This window comes from Nannobrachium achirus (assembly GCF_963921795.1).
Source record: "Nannobrachium achirus genome assembly, chromosome: 10".
Classification (NCBI taxonomy): domain Eukaryota; kingdom Metazoa; phylum Chordata; class Actinopteri; order Myctophiformes; family Myctophidae; genus Nannobrachium; species Nannobrachium achirus.
The window spans coordinates 5,966,990-5,985,079 of record NC_137819.1 but is presented as its reverse complement, the minus strand read 5'-3'; the positions used below and the strand labels follow the sequence as shown (position 1 = coordinate 5,985,079).

The following is an 18,090-nucleotide window of genomic DNA, read 5'->3' as shown; positions in this document are numbered from 1 at the left end:
TATGCATGTATGCATTTTTTTTTTTATCACAAGATGTATCATAAGATTCAAGGGTATCAATATTCTCACACCTCTACCAAAGACACAGCACAAACACAATCAACAAGGGCATGTCTAGACTCTGGTTCAAACTATCCCATGTCTTCTTAGATTGCTGAGGTCTTGGTGTTCTTGGTGGTCGGCCTGGCCGCAGCTCTTCATCTTAGATGACGTCATCACATGTGCTTCCCTCAAATGTCCAGGTTGTATCAGTGAGCTGTATGTGAGGACTGCCACTCCACACCTAATCAATAACACCTGGACTCACTGACCACAGCCAGTCAAAAGGCAAAAAGAATTACAGACGTACTGTAAATGGTGCATTAATATAGCGCTTTTATCCAAGGCGCTTTACAGAGATTGTGCATTACATTTATACATCGATGGCAGAGGAAACCATGCAAGGCACCAACCTGCTCACCGGGAGCAACTAGGGGTTCAGAGTCTTGCTCAAGGACACTTCGACATTAACTCTGGCGGAGCCCGGGATCGAACTGGGAACCATTAGGGAACCCTTCGTGTTCTAAGACGGCAACTCTACCCCCGAGCCACTGCCGCCACATACTCTGTTGTAACACACTACGGAGGTTCTGCTTACGTCGTTGTACAATACATAGTCAGCCTTATGTTCCATTTAGGATTTGTCAACTTCTTTGGTTTTCTCTGGTCCCCTTTTTTATGCAACATTGTTTTTCACAATCTACTGTACTTATTTCTCAGGTCCCCAAGACCCAGAAGACCGGCACACCCTTGTCTTATTTCATGCTTGCTATCGTTAGTTCTCAATCTCATCGTGCTTGTCATGCAGTTACACTGTCTGTCATCTTACATTTATTCCAGATTTTTTTTTTCTGTTTGGAAGCCTCACTTTATGGTGACATGGGGCATGATATTATTTTTCTTCTATTTTTTATATTATTTATATTTTTTTATTTGCCTCAAACCCCCCCCCCCCCCCCCCCCGTGCCATCAACAGACGATTTAATCTTTTTATCATTGTCTTGTTGTGACCGTCAGGTCACATTTACTATCAAAACCTCCACCTTCAGGACCCCCGGACCTCCACGGACCCCCAGGGACCCCCTGCCACCGCCGGCAAATAGTGCAAAAATGACCAAATCAACACCCCAATTGGGCTACTCACAGGGAATTCCCAGGGACCACTGACTCCTGCTGCTCCAACAGTCCTTCACCTTCATTGGTTTAACTTTGCCACGCCCCCTCCTATGATTGGCCAAAACTTTATTTGGCTTTACTCATCAACCGTTTGTCGTACATACTTGTGGGTGGTGTCAATTGACTTGATTAAGAGTCCTTCACCTTAATTGGTTTAACTTAGCCCCGCCCCCTCCTCTGATTGGCCCAAACTTTATTTGGCTTTACTCATTAACTGTTTGTCATACACACTTGTGGGTGGTGTCAATTAAGTTCATTAACAGTCCTTCACATTAATTAGTTTAACTTTGCCCCGCCCCTCCTCTGATTGGCCGAAACTTTATTTGGCTTTACTCATCAACCGTTTGTCGTACAAACTTGTGGGTGGAACCAATGCCACTTACAGGCATTGGTCGCTTATCTCCCGATTAGGGAGTCTTACTGGTAATGTTGATTGTCATGTTTTTATGTTTTCCAAAAACGCTATCTGCCTTTGACTGTCATTGACCACTCTCCTCCAGGACTGAACACCTCCAAGCTGAATCAGGCAGGCAGGGAACAGACAATAAAGAATCCCAGATTTGTCAGTAAAAGTGTTAAGAGGTAACCTGACTTTCGCCAGATGGTGGCAGCATTGCGTATATAACGCTCTGCTTTTACCATCTGGGCTTGCTCGGCCAGAGTTGATAACACTCGTAAAGTCCCAGGCCGGACCAATCAGCGGCAGCTATGGGCGGGCTCTGAGCGGCTCTGAGCCAATAGAGTCTGATTGCAGACCACGTGGAAACCCAGGAGGCGGATTCTGGGTGCAACGTCATGCAGACAGGCCAATATGAGTGGTTGGAGTTGGCACTCCCAGACTGTGATAGAAACGGCCACATCCAATCACCTGCTACAGAAATTCAAAAAATGGCCCGCCCCTTACATCGAGTCTGCCCGAGAGAGCCCAGATGTAAGGCAGAGCGTTAAGCACTGCTGCAACTATCTGGCGAAAGTCAGGTTAGTAAAGAGGCAAACCCTTACAGATCCATAATTTCACATTCGTAGTCTAACACTTACCCAGCTTCTCTCCTGGTGTGATGTTAGTTATCAAGCTGCTCTCCTTGCGTAGCTTCCTCCAGTGCTCCAGCATCGCCAAGGCTAAAAATGTCAGTGAATCAACAATATAAAACAAAACTTATCTCTCTGGACATCTACGTAAATACTGTACAGTAGGCTTTGTCATAATAATATATTTACTTACTATATAATTTCTAGTCCTTTATATTTCTTTTATTATACATTTGTATTGTATTTATAGGTCCTTTTATATGGAGTTGGAATGATTTAATGTTCTGTCTCTTACTGTCTTACAGAGATGCCCACGAGTCTCATGATCACGAGTCGAGTCGAGTCAAGAGTCTTTGGGGGAGGAGTCCGAGTCGAGTGTCGAGTCTCTGGGGGACGTGGGGGACGAGTCGAGTCGAGTCTCAAGTCTTTAAGTGGCGAGTCCGAGTCGAGTTACGAGTCTTTATATACATATATATCTTTTTTTATTATTTTTTATAATGATCTAGCCTCCAGCTGAAAAAGTTAGATGGCGCATCATGATCACCCGGTACTCACAGATACAGCTACAGCAGCAGCCAGAAGCCATGGCAGGCTAAATTAGGAAAGACACATGCATGTATGTACTCACAATCACGCTACGGAGGCTGTTAAATGTTCCACGATTAATAATAATGGATCCATTTCCCCCAGAAAACAGCTCTGAAGTAGACCTCCTGCCTCTCCTTCCTCGGTGAAAGGTCCTTGGAAGCAACGCAGTTATGTCCAATAGTAGCAGGGTCCCCGGCCGTCCGATCATCATCCAATGAATAAAATAATCCCAAAACCAGCCACACTTCAGTTGCTTGCTTGACACTTAAATCCTTTTTGTAGACCATTGTAGCTATCTGTACTGACATTTTCCTAAGACAGCTTGAGCTAGACAAGTACTCAAATGTTGTTTTTAATAGGAATTGCGAAGCAATCACAATTTTTCTATTTGAAGAAGCCGCCAGAGCTGGACAGTAAGCAACATAACACTTTACTGCAGTTACTGCCGTAAAACGTATCGCTACTGGTTACCATAGCGACGTGTACTCTCAGTGGGGATTGGACCTGGGAATACATTTTACATCACTGTCGTAAACGTTTGTTGCCGGCGTATAATTAATATACTATATTAAATTGTACTGGCAAGTGCATGATTGTATTCATGATCACTCCTTTACTGTATTAATATAAACAGACAGTATGTCAGGATTGATACATTACTTAGTCATTGATACAGCATCATTTTCAATAGCAGTTTTAGTTAAGATATAAATTAAAAAAAATAAACGTGGTTCAACATAATCTTTATTCCAAAATAAAGCTTTTCTTTTACTTCTTTAGCATAAAGTTTTTTTTCCCTTTCATTTCCACTCCCCTCCTGCTTTTTTAAAAGCTATTTTTCTTTTTTAAAGTTACTGCAGTGCTGTGAAGAATCCTGACAGCACAACTGTAACATTACGGGCATATTTGGCATAACTTCACGTTAATGCTTTGAACAATAATTACGTGGGGTTAATTAGTAGATGCAGCTGGTGGAATTGACATCATGAAGAGAAGAGCCCACCGGAGAAAAAAGTGAAAACCCGACGCTAGAAAAGCACTGTCTCACGGAAAATCCTATTATCTTATCAAATTATTAAACAAATGCCACGTTAACTGAAGTAGAATAGCTGATGATGAGCTAAACATATGTGTTTTATTTCGCCGTTTTAATATTTAAATCTTATTCTGAAAGGCTGCATGCAGCAGCTGTCCTGCCTACTGCTGCTACTGAACTAACAGCCTAGGCCTAGGCTACTGTAGGTTTATTGTTCAGCCTATAAACCTCTCAAAATCAACTATGGCTTATATTGTTTAGCCTATAAGGCTCCCAAAAAATCAGAGTTGCAAGCTATTAATCCACCTTGTCATGGCGCGTCGGCGTCTAGATATCATGGAAAGACGCACTATAGCCTATACGTGCGAGCGCAACAGATACAAAAAACAATTTAATAATCCTCTAGCAGTGTAACAGTAGGGCTACTGGGCATGGTAACCTCACGTTACTGCTTTAAACAATAAGTTAACTTACGAGGGGTTAATGAGCTCAGCTATTAGACCTATATAGCTGCAGCTGGTGGTAGTGGAACATTATTAATATTATTACGAGAGGAGGCTGCGCTCTGGAGAGAAACCCGACGTTAGATAAGCAGGTTCTCACAGATAATCCTATCATTTTATACAATTATTGAACAAATGCCAGGTTAGCTGAAGTAAAATAGCTGATGATGAGCTAAACATATATGTTTTATTTCGCCGTTTTAATATTTAAATCTTAGGATGAAAGGTCCATGCAGACGGCTGTGTCTGCCACGCTTTGCGAGACAGACTGCGGTTTTCCCAACGGCCCTGAGCTGCGCGCGGTCCAAGTGAACACAGCAAAGCGCTCCTGGGCTGGCCCCCACCGTTGCGCTTAAGTACGTTGGGAAAAACAACGCGGTCGCCGCTGTCTCCGTGCGCAACACTCAGCAGCACAGCGGCGCGCAGCCGCGCAACAGAGAAGAAAGAAAGAAGAAAGGAGAAGGAAGGGCAATATTTGTCGTGCTTGTCATGCATTATAGTGCTTAAAATAAAGATTGTTCACGTCGTGAACAATCTTTATTTTAAGCACCGCTCATAAGACTCGTGAACTTAACGAGTCTTATGAGCACGAGTCGAGTCAAGTCACGAGTTTTTGAGGGGCGAGTCCGAGTCGAGTGACGAGTCGCCAAAAGTGTCACTCGATTCGACTCGAGTGACGAGTCTTTAACTCGAGTCCCCATCTCTGCTGTCTTACACTTGTTTTGTGAATCTCCTTTTTTAAGATATTTCTGGGGCTTTTCTGCCTTTATTGATAGTACAGTAGACCAGGGGTTCCCAAACATTTTTGTCTCAGGGCACCCCATACATATTTTTCTAATCCGAGGCACCCCTACATTATAATTTTCACTCCCAGCACCTTATATTTATAGCATATCGTCGTTGTCGGGTGGAAACCTTGTATGTCCAAAACCGTTCGTTTTGTATTTATCATCTATAAAATGTACTAAACTAGTGAAAACAGCAGATCTACAAGCACTTGTAGATCAGCTGTTTTCACTAGTTTTGTGCGACAGTCTTGTATGATTAAGCAGGGCTTTACTTGAAAAAACGTACACATTTGAAACTTGGAGATACAAGGTTTCTGCCTGACAGTGACGATATTTTAGCGATTATGTTGCGAGGAAAACGTTGAGATAATAGCCGTTTTGGTTAGAACAGACTGAAAATAACTTTGTACTTTAAAGTTTAAAATGATCCTAAATATGTTTTCAAGTGTCCAAACAAATTCCAAATATTATCAAATTATCTTGCGGCACCCCTGGACTGCCATCAGGACACCCCAGGGTGCCCCGTCACCCAATTTGAAAAACCCCTGCAGTAGACTGACAGGAAACAGGGAGAGATGGGGAATGACATGCAGCAAAGGTCTTCAGGATCGGGACTCGAACCCGCGACACGCGGTCAGGCATCAGAGGAGCCTATGTGGTATGCGCCGCCTGCCCTGGACCACAAGGCCAGCGGGCGCCCGTGAATTTCATTGTTGCTGAAATGAGCTACAGAAATAGACCTGCCTTGCAGTAGTGCACCTGGTGTGTACCACCAGATTGTGCCCAGATTATTAGATATTAAAACATAACCTGGTATGAAGTTATGTCCATGCAACAAGCAGAATGTTTGGACTCATCACTTGTTTGCATTATGGTTTGATTTATGATTTATTTCCGTTAGAAAGATGGCCACTCTTAAACTCTTGCATACTGTGGATATCTAACATACTATTTTTTTTCCTTCACCCGGTAGTTTTTGTTCCAGGTGACAGTCGCATGTTTGCAGTTCCGCGCTGTATCCGCGATCAAATATTTATTTACTCATGAGTGGATTTGAGGAGCATTACATTTAACCTAGACAGTGTTGGGTGTAACGGCGCTATGACCAACGACTCATTGTATAGCGGAGTAACGTAACGGATTCGTTTTTAAAGGCAGTAACGATGTAACTTAACGAGTTACTATACAAAGTAACAATACCCAACACTGACCCTAGATTTACTTTATTAAAGGCCCAGTTCACCTCTGTGTTATTTTTTTAGTTCAATCTGTGTTTTGCGATATTTTAGTATTTCAGCATGGCTAGTGATGCATCATATGATGCAAAATGCATCACTAGTCATGGATTGTGTTGATCGTGTCCCAAACAACAATTAAATAAGATCTGGTTGTCCCAGAGGTGAACTGGGCCTTTAAAGACTCACTCCCTCAAAACTGATCATTCTTCTGTTCCCATCTACCTACAGAGGTTAGGTTACCAGATCTCCAGAGTATCTTAGATGCATTTTTATGCTTTTAACTCATCTATTACCAAACACGAAATATGACGGAGGTTTTTCCAAAGGGCTCACCGGCATAGACGTAATACGACAATTTTATTTCTTATTTTTTGTACCGCTTTTCGTTAACCTATGACTCACCATTTGTTTTCATCACTCGCTGGAGTCTCACCCATGCATGGGGATCATGTGACCACAAAAATAAATACATAAAGGAGTAAAATTACTTTTTTTCTATTGATTACTCATGCCATGGAGACCGAGTTCAATAATATTGTTTTGTATTTTTCGTATTCCTAAGACAAAAATGATTGATTGATTTTAGTCAATTTACCCCCATTGATTCCGGATGGGGACCCAAATCGATTTGGGTCCCCACCTGGAATCAATGGGGGTAAATGTATTGTGATGAAATTATTGTCTTAGGATAGGAATGTGACTAAAACCAAAGAATATTATTGAACTCAAGTCTCCATGGTGTGAGTAACTAGTAAGACACCTGAGGGTGGAATGCGACCTCAGGGTGACATGCGACCTCGCCCTAAAGGGCTTTATCTAGCCGCCCCCGTTGCCACCTCCTTTTCTTTTCTGAGACACATTGTACCTCATCCACCCTTTCTTCTCTCTCCTTTTGGTATCTTTATCCTCCTCCTCCTTTTTTGTCTTTCTTAGTCTTGTGTATCCTTCTCTTTTGGCTACTGTCTATGACGGTAGTCCCATATGACATGATGGACTGGACTATCTCCATATATAGTGTTATCCACATTTCGTGTAGCCGCCCCGTACTGATGTCACAACTCGCTGACATCACACTGACATCACAGGGGTACGGAAGGACACTCAAGCGACACGGTTCTTCAGAGTATATGCGACCTTCGGTCGCAACAATAGAAAAAAAGTCATTTGGAGACCACCAGTGGGCAGATTGTGGCGACGCATAATATTCTATGATTTTTCAAAGGTTAGTGAAAAACTCTCTGCTGGCAGTGGCGGATATTTTAACTCGCAGTTAAACCATTCTATGCCACCTTTTCACCACTAGAGGGCGCCCAGTGGCCATAGAAAACACCCATCCACAAGCGCTGTAACAGCACAAGCCCTGCGCAGCCATTACAAGCCTGAACACTTTCCTTTGTGTCATCAACAGGGACAGGATGAAGTTAGCTTGAAGTTAGCAATTGGCTACCAAGCATTTTAGAAGCCCTATTTTCGGCGATTTAGCCATGATTAAACCTTGCACACCTCATGGATATGCATGGAACAGAGAAAATGAGCTCTAAAGATCCTGGATTGCATTGGAGTGGATGGTAAATATCGGCGGCGCGACGCTCTCGCGGGCCGTGTAAACAGATGACGGCCGGCGGCCCGGCTCGAAAAAAAAGTTCGGCTTTTTTAAAAGCCGAACTAGTTCGGGATAGGCACCCAGGACGGTCCAAATCATCCCGAACTAGTTCAGGATAGGCACTAAAGCAGTTAAAGGGTTAAGCTGCATTACAAATAAATTAAAATGTGCCTATAAGAAGGATTAATAAAGGAAATGTCGTCTCTGACACTGGAACTAAGAATAAAAAAACCTACCGTCTATGTAGGACCTTCCCTCCAATGATGAGAACGTATCAGGCCGCAGGACCACTTGCTACAACAGAAGGTCTCACACTTATTAAAACTATCATATATACAGAGCATCTTAGAAAATGTATTTCTAATGATCATTTACTTCTAGAGCAGTGGTTCTCAACCTGTGGTCCCCAAATTATTGTGGGGTGGACCCAGATGTTTAGCTAAATGTTAACATTGTTTTCTCACTCAACAGTAAACAAACCACCATAAGGTTTAAGAGTATAGAGGGCATCTGCACATTTCTAATGTGAATTTTGAAGGACTTTTTAATACTTCTAAAATGACAAATTAAAACGTTGGCCAAATTGACAAATATTAGAGGCAGAAATTGTGGAAAATAGCCGATCTACATGCTCACAACGCCTCGCAACGCGAGGGACTTTTTAATACTTCTAAAATGACAAATTAAAACGTTGGCCAAATTGACAAATATTAGAGGCAGAAATTGTGGAAAATAGCCGATCTACATGCTCACAACGCCTCGCAACGCGAGGGACTTTTTTATACTTCTAAAATGACAAATTAAACGTTGGCCAAATTGTCAAATACTAGAGGCAGAAATTGTGAAAATAGCCGATCTACATGCTCACAACGCCTCGCGATCTGCTATTTTCACAATAGAACCATGATATACAAAATGTAATGCCTCAGCTCTTAGTACCTGTCAGGATGGGGGGGTCCCCAGTTAAAATATGATTATTTCAGGGGTACACGGCCTGAAAAGCTTGAGAACCACTGTTCTAGAGTGTTCTCTACTTCATTACCTTCATATCAGAGATGGTCGTTCCATGGATTTCTTCCATCTGTTTCGCAAAATCCCGCATCGTGTCGTGAAACGCGTTGTCGTATCCATAGCAGCTGTACGTCATCAGAGTAGAGGGATGCCATGCGTTCTGGAAACAAAACACTGAACTTAATTTAGAAGGCAACGGGCCTTAAAATCTCTCCACAGTCTGCTCATTTGAAAGTCTGGCCAGTGATGGCACAAAAGGAAAGGCTCATAAAAAAAAATCAATGGCCTTGTAACTCTTGGGACCATGAATGTGCGCATTCATGGCAATCCAGGCATTTAATTTTCATGGTTGAATCCCCAGTCTGTTTTCTAGTTCCGCAGAAGGGGCGGCGAGGGAAAAAAAGTTTGGGAACCACTGTACTGCAGTATCTGGTCATGTCGTGTGCAGCCTGCCATGTTTTTGAGCGGTGGTAAACCGCTCCATAGAGTGGCTGTGCGTGTGTCTGTAGCCACTTTTCCTCAGCGTTGTCCCATAGCAATGTGTTTTCCTCAGCGTTTTGCCGTAGCAATATGTGTGTGTGTAGCCATATTACATCACCAATTACATCCTAGACCTATATCCTAGTCTTTTTCCTCAGCGTTTTGCCATAGCAATGTGTGTGTGTGTGTAGCCTGTATTACATCACCAATTACCAATTGAAGACGTTATGCAAGCACGACCACCGCTCACTTCACATTGGGTGTGATTTTTGACTTTTTTCCCTGCTATAATTTGTTTTACCTGAATTAACGTTGACTCAACACACAGCAACTAATAGTACCCGAGTCCCCAACACTCTTCCCCTTTCTGTGGTGTTTCTCCATCTTTGACTAAACACCATCTGACAGTTATCTTTAGGTCACACAAGGTAATTTAGTACATACAAGTAATATAATCACACAGCCTCCAAACATTTATACAACACCCTGGTCAAGCCGGTTCTATTATACTGTATGGGTCTGATCGCTGGCCTGCTGCATATTCTGGCCCAATAAAGGAAGGAACATCATCGACTGTATGTCCCATTAGGGCAGGGGTGGGCAACTTTGATGATGGAGAGGGCCACTATATTTCCACCTTCACTCCAGTGGGCCACAATGCATATACACTAAAAAATAGCAAAAATAGCCGATCTACAAGCTCAAAACGCATCGAGACTGCGACACGTTTTGAGCTTGTAGATCGGCTATTTTTTTATTTGGAATGCAAAATTATTTTTAGCTTCTGTATTTTTTAAGTTAATTTCATTTGTTCACTTTCTGAAATTAAATACAAATACATTGGACACAAAAGATAGTGCTGTCAGGTCATTAACTCAAACTCTGCCCTCAAAATACCCCTTTGTACCCCTTCTCTGCCATGCCCGTAGAACCCGTAAATGTAATAAAAATTAATTAAAAAACATTTTTTTATCGAAGCGAAACTAAAATAGGCCGGAACTAATGCTCCGTGATCGGTTTCTACACGGACACATTATTGAGCGGACAACTTAACATTGGAGTCCCTGAACCGGAAGCGGATGTCCGTCCTCTATTTTGGCCCGTTAGCTTTCTGTCTGAACTCCGCGGCTTACAGATGGAGAACTTATTGATCAATTGAAAAAGTTTCAACGGATTTGAGAAGCTGATGGAATACGCGAACACACGATGCATAGCAGTGTCCGATCACGCACGATGGGAACTGGACGAGCGCCCACGTTAACAGGTAGGAGAAGCCGGCAGTGAAAGACATAGAGAAATTAACGGGCTTTACGGCCGTAAACTACGAATGAGTTAAGCTACTAATATAGACAAGAGTAATATTTGCATGTTTGGAATTACAGCAGCTGAAATCAATACGATATCAGTATTCCGATATAGTATTGATTGAGGGCCTCATTAAGTGAAGGTGGGTGCCGCATGTGGCCCCTGGGCCGCTTGTTACCCATGCAGGCATTAGGGGGTGAAGAGCACAGGTATAGATCATGTATAGACCATAAACAGCATTCTCTCTGTGTCGTTTGGGTTAGGTGATATCTCTCCGCTCCCCCAGGTACGGGGCCGAGGGGCTATCCTTTTACCACCCCGGCCTGGGGGGGCTGGGCACGGGAATCACCAGGGCTATATGTCTGGGCACACCTCCAGCAGCCACGTCACTGTATCATCGCCCACAGAGGCACAGACGGCAGGCCATGCATTCCGTTAGGAGCCCCATACATGGGTGCATTCCAGACAGGGTTCCCACACATTTTTACCAATTAATTTCAAAAACTTTTCCAGAATATTTAACCCAATTTCCAGGACTATATAACAATAATTCAGATCAATAACAGGTTGCTTACTCCTATGCGCAATGCCCAAAGACAGGTAATGTATGCCAGTGGTTCTCAACCTTTTCAGGCCGTGAGGCCCGTGACCCCTGAAATGATCATGTTTTAACTGGGGACCCGGCACCCTGACAAGCACTAAGAGTTGAGGAATTTTGTAAACACGGTTCTATTGTGAAAATAGCAGATCTACATGCTGCGAGGCGTTGTGAGCATGTAGATCGGCTATTTTCACAATTTCTGCCTCTATATATTTGACAATTTGGCCCATGTTTAATTGTCTTTTCAGAGGTATTAACAAAATCAATAACCAAAGACAATGCATAGCTATTTTTTCCAGGACCTTCCAGGACCCTTGATAAATTCCCAAACTTTTCCAGTAGTGGAAAAAAACAAATCTAATTTCAAAATATTTCCAGGAATTTCATGACCGTGGGAACCCTGTCCAGAATGACATGGGCTCTGCACCACACTCACAGGCCGCACTAGGGGCCGAGCCCCACTTGTGCACGGATGAGCGGAAACGCCCGACACCGGCCCGTAGGCGATGTAGCCTCACCCATGCCAGTCTAGGCAGGTCCTCCCCAGGAGGGGGAAAACCGACGTCGGGGACGAAGACACAGAGTCTAGAGGTGTTTATTGAAAAATAGCAGATATACAAGCTCACAGCGCTGCACCGAGTGCCGCGCTGCGAGCTTGTAGATCTGCTATTTTTGAAAAATCGTGAAAATTAGAATTTTGACCCGATTCTATAAGTGTCTTTTGAATCCTTCTAAGACTTTTTGAAAAACCCTATGTTTCTATGTCAGCAATCTGGCCAGCCATCGTCAAAGAAAAGGTCCTTTTCAGTCAACTGGAGCTCAGTTAGTCTGTTCTTGAGAGACTACTATGTCAGTGGTTCTCAAACCTTTTCATTTGAAGGACCCCCAAAATCATATTTATTTGGCCACGGACGCCCATCTCAAAATATTTAGTTCCAGGGACCACCCAGAAGCAAAATTTGAGTTACAAACGTTCGCTTTTGAAAATACATATATTCAAAGATTTGCACACATTTTCACAACTTTTTCAAAAATAGCAGATCTACAGTGCCGCGCTGCGAGTTTTCACTGGTTAAAGCATTCAATAATTCTAGGCCTAAATGGGTTAACCTCCCACTGCTGATACTGAGCATTACTAAAATCCTGTGTTTTGTGCGTTGGCTAAGTGTCTCCATTTTATGCAAACCAACAGAGTGCCACGGCAAATTACAATGTAGCAGCGGATGTGATGAAAGCCGAGGAGGTGGTTGATGATCTTGTGTTCGCTCTGAGTGAGCTTGCAGACGGTGCAGAGATACACGCGTCTGTCAGTCTGATCCTCACAGCTGCATTCCACCAGGTGCTCCAGACCTGCAGGGAGGAAAAGATGAGTGCAATAATATTATAAGCAACACGTGTTTCAACACTGGCTCTTGGGAGTTGGGACCCACGTTGAAGTTTCAATTCGACCAGTTAGTTACAGTAGCTGAATTCACACGATGAGCTAGGTCAGGGGTTCCCAAACTTTTTTGGCTCGGGGCACCCCTATAAAAAAAAAAATCATCCGAGGCACCTCTAAATTATTATATTCCTAATTTTCACTCCCAGCACCTTATAGTTATAGCATATTTTAACAATTATGTTGCGAGGAAAGCCAGATAATAGCCATTTTGGTTAGAACTGACTGAAAATAACTTTGTACTTCAAGTTTAAAATTATACTAAATATATTTTTAAATGTCCAAATACATTTCAAATATTATCAAATTATCTCGTGGCACCCCCGTCACCCACTTTGAAAACCCCTGAGCTAGGTCTTTAAATGTCCCTCGTTAGATGCTCTAATGAAGAGGACAACTTTTTTTTTTACAACAAGGGTTCATATTTTAGATTGTAATTAGAGAAAAGAAAAGATGAGTGCTAAAATGTTTTCATTTACTGCTTTCTATCGTTTTAGCCATTTTAACGATTTGGATTTCAGTGTGTGGGGACATGCATATAAAGTGGCTAAATATGTCTTTTTGGAGCTGTGTGAAACACAGGCTCCCTATACGTGGCTGTGTGGGTCTGTCTGTCTGTCTGTCTGTCTGTCTGTGTGTATGTAGCCTGAACTTCCTAAACTTCGGCACGCCACTAGTCCCACAGTTTTGCCACCACACACTCGCGCCATATGTCAAATCGACCGGCTTACTCGGGAATCGTGGGCTATTACTTTTCTAAGAGAAAGGTTCTATAGTTTAATTGATATTAATTTATTAGTGAATTAATTTTCCCCATTGACTTATAATGGGAATCGCAAAAACTCACATTCAATTATTTGTCTCTCGCAAACCATAGGGGCTAGAGTTTCAAGACTTGGAGAGGAGGTTCATAATGATTTCAAGGATTAAATAAAAAATAATTGTGTCATTTGGCCGCATGGTGGCACCATAACACCCCACTTTACGTTTTGGCCTGTAACTCTTGAACCGTAGGTCGGAAAATTAAAAATATTTTTTCCCTGGATTCCTTGGGTCATGACGCATCTCCCCATATAGGCCACGCCCATTTGCTCCAAAACACACTTTTTGCTCCTTTTCCTACATATTTTCTTCAAATGTCACAAAAATCAGTACACATGATCCACACACACACACACACACACACACACACACACACACACACACACACACACACACACACACACACACACACACACACACACACACACACACACACACACACAGCTCCACTTCACACGGGTGTGATTTTTTAGAAACATTAGGCTGGTGATTTCTTTATTACTATTTACAGTAACACTACTAGCCCCATAAGTCACATCTGCCCTTGAAAGATTGCGGGGCATCTTGGGAATGGGCTTATTGTGTCTAAAAAGACATTTAGCCACTTGTACGCATGCCCCAACCCACTGAAATCAAAGTCGTTAAAATGGCTAAAATGACAGAAAGCAGTAAATTAAAATGTTAACACTCATATTTCTCTAGTAACGGTTACAATCCAAAATATGAACCCTTGTTGTAAAAAAACAAAGTTGTCCTTTATAGTAATCAACTGCAGTGAATTAGCTTACAGCTCACTCTGACATTTAAGAGAAACGTCAAAAAACAGACATCGTTCTCACTTGATAAAGACAAGTTTCATTCATTAAAAACAAACATTTTATACCTTAACTCTTCTTCCAATATGACTTATTATTCTGAGACGCAAGCACTGACCTAGAAGAGAATGCCCATTGGGGGTTCCCAGGTATGTTTGTATAGTCATCCGTTTTGGTCTAGCAGCTGTGGAGGATAAAAGAATGAAAAATATTAAAACACAAAGCCATTGTTTTGATGACACAACGAGGAAGGGATCATTATTTATTTTAATCCCACGATTTTGTAACCATTTTTTCACCCAGTGTAATCCTGGGCGCTACTCTCCCTCTGCCAACCGGAACTGAGCTCCTGCTTACTTCAGTCCATGAGGGGTGAGCAGGCCGATTCTTATCACCTGACAGGGGAGAGTATCCCCTGGTAGGACGTAGTGCGTGGAAGGAACACGTTATTCCAACCAGTTCCTTTCCCCTCCATCAGGTGCCCCGGATGGCCAGGGGGACGCAATTGTAGGAAATGGCTCTCAAATGTGTCTTTTTCCCCTAAATATGAAGAATTATATTCGTAATATTGGTTCTATACAATGGACTAACTTAGAACAATACACATAGCTAATCTACATAATTGAATATATTAATGTACTAATCTTGAACATTACCGTTAACTTACAAATCATTTGAATACATTAATGTACTAATCCAGAATACTACCTCATTTCAATGTGTCGTATGCATTATAGTATTGTTTGGGACGCTGTATAATGCCCCTTTTATGAAGAGTTGTGTCTGTTGCAGAGACGGTGAAAAACACATTCCTAATGGCTATAAAGTTTGAGAGTGTCCAGTGTTGCTAGACAAGCTTCCTTTGTGTGCCTCCACGTCTATGCATTGCAGTTTGTTGGTCAGAATTATGGCTGGCTAAGAGAAACTTAACCCATTTAGAACGGGTACACAATTTGTGTTTCATCATTTTATGCTTTAACTATTGAAAAATAGCAGCTCTACAAGCTCACAGCGCGGCACCGAGTGCCGCGCTGCGAGCTTGTAGAGCTGCTATTTTTGAAAAATCGTGAAAATTAGAATTTTGACCCGATTCTATAAGTGTCTTTTGAATCCTTCTAAGATTTCTGAAAAAAAAAAAAAACATGTTTCTATGTCGGCAATCTGGCCGGCCATCGTCAAAGTAAAAGTCCTTTTCACTTAACTGGAGCTCAGTTAGTCTGTTCTTGAGAGACCACTATGTCAGTGGTTCTCAAACCTTTTCATGTGACGGACCCCCAAAATGATATTCATTTGGCCACGGACCCCCATTTCAAAATATCTAGTTCCAGGGACCACCCAGAAGCAAAATTTGAGTTACAAACGTTCGCTTTGAAAAATACATATATTCAAAGATTTGCACACATTTTCAAGACTTTTTTTCAAAAATAGCAGATCTACAAGCTCGCAGCGTGGCACTCGGTGCCGCGCTGCGAGCTTGTATATCTGCTATTTTTCACTGGTTAAAGCAGTCAATAATTCTTGGCCTAAATGGGTTAAATTATGAGAAACATAGGCCTGGGGGCACATTGGGGACAGAGTGTGTCAGCAGCTCAGCACGTATATATTTATCCTAAACACTACCGGACGCCGGAGGAAGATGTGACTGGAAACAACGAGATTGGAGAAGTGCATCAAGAAGTCGGCTGATGATTGACTCATATCGGAAAGAACCGTTTGCATTGTGTAAGGAGTAATATAAAGGGGAGGAGGGAGAGACAGATCCTTGCGTTCAGGACATCATCGAACCGAACAGCAAGCTACGCGTTTGGCTGATGGGGTCAGGATTCTGAGAACGCCCTGAGAATTCTCTGTAACCAATTTCTATTATCCATTTGCATTTATTGTATTAATTACTAATTGTTATTAAATTCGTTCTAACTGCATCTATCTTGTCCTTCTCCTACCTTCACCGTTCAAACGAACACATATTTTGTGAGCATGTCCCTAGGTATAATTGGTAACTCATTGCACATACTTCTGGTTGAATAGACCCCCAAAACCTACACAATATAGAGACCAGGATTAATGCATGTTTTTTTTTGTGAGGGTACCTACCCTAGGGGACACAGGGAGAACATGCAAACTCCACACAGAAAGGCCTTTTCGCCAACCCCACCTAGGGTATGAGCACTGATAACGTGGAGGAGAGAACACGCCCCACAGCGTCCCTGGCGGGAATCGAACCAGGGACATAATTATGGAAAGTAAGTCGGCATAACTGACCTGTGATCTGTTTCAGTAGGTTGTCATTTTGACTCAGAGTGTGCATTACTGTCAAACAGAGAGAAGAATCATTTAGTTAATTTGCACCAATCCCTAAAGTCCTCACAACATGGCCAAGAAATAATCATATTTGATTCTGCATGTCACATGCCAAACAGAGCGATGAGCGATGATACTGTGATAGCCTGGCAATGATGTGACCATCAGTCACCACACGGTGGTGTCAATAGACGATGATATTCAGGATTAACATTTTGAATAAACATAATAAAACAGAGGGTCAGCAGCACTGTACCTTTGACGTAACTGGAACCTTTCACTGTTTCAAACACATCTGGAGGCAAGTCCAGAACCTGCACACAGAGAAGATGGAATAAAACAGCTCATGTCAACCAACCTGTTCCTTCCGGTTACAACAGCAAATATATCTTTTGAGATAAAGGCAGTATGCTGTCCTTGTTGGGTGAGCAAAACTGAATACATTACACACCACACAAGACTCCCTAATCGGCAGATAAGCGACCGTCAGGTCGCAGCGTGATTTTAGGGCAAAATGTGTAGGAGCAGTGTCCAAAAATGTGGTTCAAAAAATCGGCCTGATGGTGGCGCTATATGGGACATCCATATTGATGAGATGAGTGTAGACATACTGTGTACCGATTTGCGTGATTTTAGGGCAAAATCTGTAGGAGCAGTGTCCAAAAATGTGTTTGAAAAAATCGGCCTGATGGTGGCGCTATATGGGACAGATCCATGTTGATGACATGAGTGTAGACATAGTGTGTACCGATTTGTGTGATTTTAGGGCAAAATCTGTAGGAGCAGTGTCCAAAAATGTGTTTTGCAAGAATCGGCCTCATGGTAGCGCTAGAAGAGGGCCATGTGAGAAATGAGGGGTGGGGTCTCCGCGTTGCCTTGGCGGACGAATAGGTACCGGCCCCGGCTCTCCCGGACGCTCCTAGCCCGAGTTACGGCATTTTATGTGAGCTGCAGTGGAGGGGGTCCTCCACTGGGGGGCGCCACCACTTTGGCATCCGTTCTGGAGCACCAGGAGTCGGGGGTCCCCGGGAATTCCCCGTGAGCAGCCCCGTTGGGGTGGTCATTTGGTCATTTTTGCACATTTGGTCATTTTTTACATCTGGGGGTCCCCCAGGGACCTGGGGGTCCCTGGAGCTCCGGGGGTCCTTGGAGGTTGTAGTTTGGCAGGCAAGGAGTGTGTGTGCAAAATTTGGCATGGATCGGGGCAACGGTTGCGGAGATATGAGCAGGGCAATAGTGTGACGTGTGAGATGTGACAGACAGACTGACGGACGGACGGGCGGACGGACGGACTGACTGACTGACTGACTCACAGTT

At 42.9% G+C, this 18,090-nt stretch overlaps 2 protein-coding genes across 8 annotated transcripts in view; one reads left to right on the top strand and one right to left on the bottom strand.

Annotated features, from left to right (window-relative positions):
- Positions 1-18,090, top strand: part of LOC308293363 (uncharacterized protein) — a 525,181-nt gene that overhangs the window by 296,471 nt on the left and 210,620 nt on the right. The gene's annotated exons all lie outside the window — the stretch shown is intronic.
- The window catches only part of LOC308293361 (uncharacterized protein), a 196,317-nt gene that overhangs the window by 79,382 nt on the left and 98,845 nt on the right, over positions 1-18,090 (bottom strand). For 6 of the 7 annotated variants that reach the window (XM_080735834.1, XM_080735838.1, XM_080735837.1 and 3 more), the window contains exons 8-14: positions 17,030-17,087; positions 16,735-16,782; positions 14,591-14,656; positions 12,608-12,747; positions 9,043-9,171; positions 8,237-8,294; positions 2,254-2,334 (exon numbers count right to left, since the gene is read on the bottom strand). In XM_080735834.1, the coding sequence (XP_080591960.1) occupies positions 2,254-2,334; positions 8,237-8,294; positions 9,043-9,171; positions 12,608-12,747; positions 14,591-14,656; positions 16,735-16,782; positions 17,030-17,087 (580 nt within the window). Of the gene's footprint in view, positions 1-2,253; positions 2,335-2,872; positions 5,368-8,236; positions 8,295-9,042; positions 9,172-12,607; positions 12,748-14,590; positions 14,657-16,734; positions 16,783-17,029; positions 17,088-18,090 lie in introns of all 7 variants that reach the window. The other variant, XM_080735840.1, reaches the window with a different exon arrangement.